The following is an 8,181-nucleotide window of genomic DNA, read 5'->3' as shown; positions in this document are numbered from 1 at the left end:
TCCCCACTCAGAGAGGGGCAGGCGTGTCTGGGCCCACCAGACCCAACCAAAGCCCTGGGGATGGTCAGGCCCCGGAACACCACCTGGGAAGCCCAGCCAAGCTAGAGTGAGAACAGTTCCATGAGGGGCTTAAGCACATGGGCTCCCAACCCATCAAGCCAGGCATGAGACGGGAACTGGCTATTTACTTGCTGTGTGGGCAAGTGGCTTAGACCCTCCCAGTCTCAGCTTCCCTCCTGCCAGGGTCATCAAGAGGATGCAATGAGCTGATTTGTGTGATCGGCTCGGCGCGAGGCCTGGTCCAGAGCGGGTGTACAGGGGAAGGGGAATGGTGTGCGGGTGGGGCAGATTCCTAGAAAGGCCTAGAGGGGACAAACAAGATGTCTCAACCTGAGGGTGTCCCCTCCTCAGCCACTCAGATCACCACGCATCATCCTAACTCTTCCCCTAAGGGATAGCTTCTCCTGCCACCTAGAGTTGTAGAATGTGATTCCGAGCCTTACCAGGGCAGAGAAGTCCTTCTATTCATTTTTCACATTATAAAATAACATGCTTATTAGAATAAATCTGGAAATTATAGAAAAGCAGGAAGAAAGCAAAAGCTTTTATTTAACCACCAGTGCCGAACACTCTTGATGCCTTAATGGTTTCCATGTGGGATTCTTTCCTGGGCACAGGTTGGCTTTGTTCTCCATAATATGGTTGGGACCTTAGCATTAAGACAAGGAAACTTGGGGGTCAGACAGTGCAGCCTCCTCAGCTGACAAGCCAGGAGACTGGGCCCACCCTGAAGACTGCCTTCGAAGGTGACAGTCAGTTGCTAGTGGATCTAGGCCTTCCAGTTTGGGGGAGTCTGTTCCATGGGCTTCCGTAGAGTCCCCCTCCCTCAAAAGGGGTGTGGCTCTGGTTAACTCCCACCCCCATTTCCAGAAGGAGACACAGCAGGTGGGATGGGGGAAGGGTGGGTAAGGGATAGAAAGGGAGGGCTGCAAAGCCCAGCAAGGGGCATGGCCTTGTGTACGTTCCCAAGGGTGGAGCCAACCGACAGGGCCACCCTGTCCCTTTAAGAGAAGGGGGAGAGCAAGCCCCTCTTGGCTATTCTGTCCTGTCATCTATCCTGGCCAAACCCAAAAGGGAAAATGAAAGAGGGCCCGGGAGAGTAACAGGTCCCAGCCATCTCCCAGGATCCGTCCCTCAGCTCTAACACCTCAGCTCCAGCCACAGGGTGAGTGGGGTCAGGCTGGGGTCCGGTGGCACGGGGAGCCTGTGGGGCCTGCGTGAGTGTGTTGGGGAGGTTCTCCGGAGATGTGGGAGGCTGGAAGCAGAGGGACACCATGGAGGAGATCGGAGATGGCTGGGCCGCTCAGGAGTGGGATGGCAGGGGACCCCTAGAACAAGGGATAATGACAGAGTTATGGAACTCCCCATTCTGAGAGGAGTTCACTGCAGTAAGAAGGGCAGGAGAAATGGTGGGCAGAGAAGGAAGGAGGTGAGGTCCCTCTGGGTCTGCTGGCTCCCACCTCTCCCAGGTTAAGTTGGGTCTGGACTCCCCGGTTGGAGGTACCACGGTTGCCCATGGAAAGCATCCTTGGGCACGTAAGGGCACCACCGGGCTTCTGGTTCTACAATGCAGTCGGTCTGGCCCTGCCGATGTCAAGTTGATTCCCTACGGATATAGACCCTGGAGGAGCATGGGGTCCAACCAAGCAGGCCCGTGGGGGTCTGGCTAGAGCACCAGGGTGGGGCTCCTCCCCAGCACCTTCTCCCCAAGGAGAAAGGCACCCACAGTTGAGAATCTCCTAACCCCTCCTGCCCCCGCCCCCTTGCTGACTCCCTCGTTCCCACAAAATCCCAGCTAAACCCAGGCCTGAGCCCCTGCCTCACCCCAAGTTAGAGGAGGGCTAGCTAACCTCACCCCATGGGCTAGGGGGCTGGGGGGGGCGCTGATCGGTAGCCTCTGACACCGGTCCCCCCCAACCCCTGCGTCCCCAGCGCCATGGGGGAGTGGGCGTTCCTGGGCTCGCTGCTGGACGCCGTGCAGCTGCAGTCGCCGCTCGTGGGCCGCCTGTGGCTGGTGGTCATGCTGATCTTCCGCATCCTGGTGCTGGCCACGGTGGGCGGTGCCGTGTTCGAGGACGAGCAGGAGGAGTTCGTGTGCAACACGCTGCAGCCCGGCTGCCGCCAGACCTGCTACGACCGCGCCTTCCCGGTCTCCCACTACCGCTTCTGGCTCTTCCACATCCTGCTGCTCTCGGCGCCCCCCGTGCTCTTCGTCATCTACTCGGTGCACCGCGCCGGAAAGCAGGCGGGCGGCGCGGACGATGGGCCCGGGCCGCCCCCGCGCCGCCGCTGCTACCTGCTGAGCGTGGCGCTGCGCCTGCTGGCCGAGCTGGCCTTCCTGGCGGGCCAGGCGCTGCTCTACGGCTTCCGCGTGGCCCCGCACTTCGCGTGCGCGGGCCCGCCGTGCCCGCACACCGTGGACTGCTTCGTGAGCCGGCCCACCGAGAAGACCGTCTTCGTGCTCTTCTACTTCGCCGTGGGGCTGCTCTCGGCGCTGCTCAGCGTGGCCGAGCTGGGCCACCTGCTCTGGAAGGGCCGCCCGCGCGCCGGGCGCCGTCGCCAGGCGGCAGAGCGCGACGGCCGCCGCCACCGCGCGCGCCCCGACCCCTGCGGCCCCCCCGCCTACCCGCACCCGGCGCCGGCCAGCGACAGCGAGGGCGGCAGCGGCCACAGCAAGGCGTCCCTGGCCACGGTCCGCCAGGACCTGGCCATCTAGAGGCGGGCCGCGGGTGCTTCCCGGAGAACTGTCCCCGGGACCCTGCCCTGCAGCGTCCCCAGCACTTCCCGAGTGCGCTCGGTTGCGTGGGGGCCCCGTAGATTGAACTGTGGCAGGTCCTTGTTGCCCTGATCCAGGTGGCAGGGGGGAGGCCTGGGGCTGAGAGAACGTGCACAGGAGGAGGGCACCGCAGAGCCGGAAGGGGAGGTGCAGGTGGTGCCCAGAAAAAGTACTTGTGATACCAGCCTCCCGAGGGCCTCTCCTTGTTGGGGCTGAGGCCTGGCCTCTGTGTGGGCTCCCTGTGTGTGGCCACACACCGCACATATGTGTGGTATGAGCTGCGTGTGCACATGCACATGTAAAACCTGTGTGAGCTCTTTGCGTGCGTGCACGTGAGCCGTGTGTGTACGTGTGTGTGTACATCCTATGTGGGCTCTCTGTGTGTGCGTGTGTATTCCCTGTAGGTCTGCGTCTGTGCAGGCATCTGTATGCCCTGTGTGAGCCGCGTGTGCGTGTGTGTATGAGAGACAGAGAGAGATCTCTGATATGTACCGGGTGGGTGGTCAGGACTCAGTGCCGGCAGCAGCCACACTGGCTCCCTCCCTACCTGCAGGGGCATTGCAGGAAGGTCTCCCCTCTTGACCGAGCCCACAGGGAGAGGAGGCAGGCGCCCCTTCACGCTGGGCAGGCCTCAGTGCGGTAGGGCTTGTGGATACCACCCACACTCAGCCTTGTGGCCTGGGCAGTGGCCAAGCCCTCCCTTTGGTGGAGGTAGAGTAGGGGTTGGCGGTAGGGTCAGAGGGCAGGACTCTTTTCTAGATTCACCCCCTCACCCTGCTGCTGTTCCCCCCCCGCCCCCCCGCAGTCCATAAACTCGGCTAAGTCCCAGCCGACCTCAAAAGAAAGCTGCCCTGAAACGTGCCCTGGCCCTGCATTTCCTTGTAGCCACCACCCTCTTCTCTCCTCTGAGAGTATAAAGAGCCACCTACATGGCCACCTCTGGTCCTGCTCCTGTCTCTTCTCTGTCCCCATCTGTCTTCCTCCCTCTCCACCCCAGTGGGGCTGCTCTCCGTAAGATCACCCAGGCCCTAAGTGACATCCAGGGGCCACCATGTGACTGCACCCTGGACTTTGTTCAACCCCCCTGAGCAGGCTGCTGCGACCCGCTCTGCCTGATTTTCTCCTGCGTCCTTGGCCCTTCCTTCTTTGTCCTCCTTTCCTTGCGCTCTTCTTCCTGGAAACCCCTGCCTGCACTGCACACAGCAGCCAGAGGGGTCTTTCTAAATAGTCCTCCTACTTAGGCCCCCAGGGGCTCCCTGTCATCAGGGTAAGTCAAGCACCTGAATGAGCCTTCTGAAGTCTTGCCCTCTCCTGGCCCTGCTTCACCCCTGCTGCACGGGCTTCCTAACCATACTGACTTTTCTCTTCCTACAAACACAGTGACCAATTTCCTTCCAGATGTTTGAACGTGCTGTTTCTTTGCCTGGAGCAGCCTCTTTCTGCAGCACCCCCCTCCCCACCCTAGCTAATACCTACCTGCCTTTCAGTCTCATTTGGAAATAAATAGATCCTTTTCCTAATGGCCCCCACCCCCAAGTCAGAGCTAGATGACCACGGCACCCTTGCTTCTCCAGACAGAGCACTTCTGCTGAATGGCATTACTTGCTCCTCCACCAATGGACCCAGAGTCGTGCTTAGTAAAATATGTTGATAAGGAACCCAAGGCGTCCCAGAGGCCCAAGCACTTATCCTTGCTCACGGTGTGCAATAGTGTCTCTCTGATGTTGATCAGTCAGGTGTGCAAAGCCTGGATCTCCAACAAACTCAAATGTGGGTACACAGCTGTTCTCCGGATGTATTCGTTCAAGAAATATTTGTTGAGCACATACTATATGCCAGACTACGTTCGAGATCAGCACCGTTCAATAGAAATAGGATGTGAGCCACATGTGTAATTTCAGATATTCCATTAGCCACATTAAAAAGTAAAAGGAAACGCATGAAATTAATTTTAATAATATATTTTCTTTAACCCAGCATATCCAAAATACTATCTCAACACATCATCAATATGAAAAAAGCATTAAGGAGATATTTTATATATATATATATATATATATATATATATATATATTTTTTTTTTTTTTTTTTTTTTTTTTTTTTTACTAAGTCTTTGAAATCTGTGTATATTTTATGCTTGGAGCACATCTGGATTTGGACCAGCCACATTTCTGGACTCAGTCACCACGTACGGCTAGTGACTGCTGTACTGAACAGAGCAGATCCAGATGTTGGGCTCCAGTGGGCAACAAAACCTGCCCTCATGAAGCTTACAAAGCAGGCAATAAATATAGCACATACCGCCAGATATCGCTCAGAGTAAGGGCAGACAGTGACTATCCCTGAGGAGTGACACTGGAACAGAATGTAGCAAAGAGCTAGCCACGAAGCTGGCTCTGGGAAGAGCATTCCTGGTGGAGGGGCTGGCAAGTGCAAAGGCCCTGAGGCAGGAATATGCTGGGGTGTTTGAGGCCAGCAAGGAGGCCATTGTGGCTGGAGTGGAATGAGGGATGGGAGTGTGGTCACCAACACCTCAAATGCAACCCAACTGCCTTAGTTCCCCTCTCAGTGCTGGTATCTCCATCCACCCAGGCCACCTGCACCCACTACTGCCGAAGGCTGTCTTCTGCCCACCTCCCATGTCCTGTCAACCACCTAGTCCCATTTTACCACCGAAGCATTTCCTCCCTCTACCACTCTCATCCCTCCAGGCACTGACCAGGGTCAGCCTTGTCACCAGTGGCCGGAATTGCTCCCACAGCTTCTCTGCTCCCTGCAATTCCAGTCCAAATGGCTCACTCGCTGGCTTGAGATCCTTCACTCCCATTGCCTTCTCGGTCAAGTCCAGCTCCTGAACCGGCCCTAGCCTGAGCCCATCCCAGCCTCTCCAACTCATTTCTTCCAACATTCCAACCAAAATGGTTAAAGCACAGAGCTGGTGACAGTTTCTGGTCACATGAAGCTATTTATCACCTCTGTGTCCCAGCTGGCTAACTCCTTCCCTTACACCTAATTTAGCTGGGACCTGGGACACCTCTTCCAGGAAGCCTTCTGAAATTTGTCCCAGGCCTGGTTAAATGCCCTGAGCTCCCATAGACCCAAGACTTAGTCACAGCTTTTCCCAGCTTGTACCCCAGTCAGCATCCTTCAGTCAGTCTCCCTGATGGTGCAAAGCACATGTCAGCAAGGATCAGACCCCACAGCAGGGGTTCTCACCTGGGGGCAGTTTCTCCCCCCAGGGGACATTTGGCAATGTCTGCAGACATATTAGTTTGTCACAGCTGAGGGGAAGGTGCAACTAGCATCTAGGGGCAGAAGCCAGGGATGCTACTAAAACCCTACAATGCACAGGACAGCCCCTCACGACAAAAGAATCCCTGGGCCCAAAATGTCACTTGTGCCATAGCTGAACTGTGAGCCCCTGAGGACAACCTCAAGCCCCATCATCAAAGATACAACTCCAAGCGGGCATTTTATAAATGTGGGGCCACTGCTACAGTTGTCAAAATGAAGGCAATCCTGTTGGCATTTGGTAGTCAGGGGCTAGAAATGCCAAGATGCCCTCCTACAACACGCACCACACGTGGGGGCACCTGGCTGCCTCAGTTAGAGCATGTGACTCTTGATTTGGGTTTTTTTTTTTTAATGTTCATTTATTTTTGAGAGAGAGCTTGCTCGTGTGCACAAGTGGGGGAAGGGGAGAGAGAGAGGGAGAGAGAGCATGGGGGAGGTGCAGAGAGATCTGTGCTGACAGCAGAGAACCTGAGGCAAAGCTTGAACTCACGAACTGTGAGATGATGACCTGTGCCAAAGTCGGATGCTCAACCAACGAAGCCACCCAGGCACCCCTGATTTCAAGATTGTGACTTGGAGGTTGTGACTTAGAGCCCCAAGTTGGGTGTAGAGATTACTTTTTTTAAAAAGGGAGACAGAAAAGAAATTTCACACATGACTTTAGAATGACCCACTGGATGGTCACATAGTGAAAAGCCTCTCCATAACTACCTGAGCCCGAAACCTGATTCTGTTTCACAAGTAAAACCTTAGGGTTGTGGTTGGGGATTTTGTGTGTGTGTGTGTGTGTGTGTGTGTGTGTGTGGTTTTATTATACATTGGCAGCTTTTATTTCAACATTACTCATACTCTTTAAGTTTCCTGGGCTTCTTAGGGCGCCTGGGTGGCTCAGTTAAGCATCTGACTTTGGCTCAGGTCATGATCTCACGGTTCGTGAGTTCAAGCTCTGCTTCCGGCTCTGCATTGGCACCGTGGAGCCTGCTTGGGATTCTGTCTTCCACGTTCTTTGCCCTTCCCCCGCTTGCTATCTCTGTCTCAAAATAAATAAAAACTTTACAGAAGAAAAAAAAGTAGAAGGAATCGAAGGACAATGTTCTATCTGCTATGCAGTTGTGTCCAAGTATTAACGTACTGAAATTCATAGTCCTTCCCCTTCATTTCTCCTTTACAATACAGCGTGATAGCATAGTGATTTTTGTAAATCACGTGGATAGGTATGTTATGTTAAACTTCTGTCAGATTCAGGAAGAAAATGTTAGAAAATATTTGCTGGAGGAAGAGAACCTTGGCCTCCACGTGCACGGTGACGGCCCAGATGGCCAGATAAGTAGGGGGCTGCCGCCACCTGGTGGCTGAAGTAGAAATGGCAGGCAGACTCCCACGGAAGGAACTCTTTCTGCCCAGGAATCTCTTCCTGTCCAGGGGCCCTAACCCACCCCAGACACAGCTTCCACTGCCACCTCCCTGGAACCCTCAGACCTCAGTGCTCGATGCTTCTTTGGGGGCAAGATTCCAGGAAAGACCTCTGGGTGAGAGGTGGGAGCCCTGAGTACTGGTCCCCCATCAGCCGTGAATTCGCTGTGATCCTGGGCAAGGGCACTGCTCTCTCTGGGCCTTGATGTGCAGAGTGTGAAGCGTGGACAAACTTGGTCTCTGATGATCCTACAGGACTGCCACACTTGATCCTCTCAACCAGGAGCATCCATGGTCTCTTGCAACCTGTCCTCTGTGCCTCCTGCCTACAGAGTGACTTTAGGGGTAGGCAGGGGAAGGCAGGACAGTCCTTCTCGGAAGCACAGGGATGGATGGACTAGTTTTCTAATCTTCCATCCGAATCTATGTTCTTGTTAGCTTGCCAGGAGCTCCTGACCCAAGTGCCCATGCCAACTGCCACCTCTGAAGGTCAAGTGCAAATTAGAGCTCCTCTGCCACTTAGAGACCCTCAGACCCAACCTCTGGCTTCCAGGGGCTCAGGACTCTGCAGGCAGGAGCTGGCTTCCTCCTTCAGACTGAGATTGCCAGAGAACTGGGGCTGGCTTCCTCCCTCAAAC

The 8,181-nt window shown here is 55.3% G+C and overlaps 1 protein-coding gene across 1 annotated transcript; it reads left to right on the top strand.

The window, feature by feature from the left end:
* Positions 1-791: 791 nt before the first annotated feature.
* GJD3 (gap junction protein delta 3) lies at positions 792-4,831 on the top strand. Its single transcript, XM_086687253.1, has 2 exons — positions 792-1,225; positions 1,993-4,831. Exon 2 carries the CDS (start codon positions 1,997-1,999, stop codon positions 2,774-2,776), a length of 780 nt encoding a protein of 259 aa, XP_086543379.1. The 5' UTR covers positions 792-1,225; positions 1,993-1,996; the 3' UTR covers positions 2,777-4,831.
* Positions 4,832-8,181: the final 3,350 nt, after the last annotated feature.

This window comes from Puma concolor, chromosome E1, assembly GCF_028749965.1.
Source record: "Puma concolor isolate L17-30 chromosome E1, mPumCon1.1.hap2, whole genome shotgun sequence".
In the NCBI taxonomy this organism is placed as follows: domain Eukaryota; kingdom Metazoa; phylum Chordata; class Mammalia; order Carnivora; family Felidae; genus Puma; species Puma concolor.
This window is presented reverse-complemented; position numbering and strand designations above follow the sequence as displayed.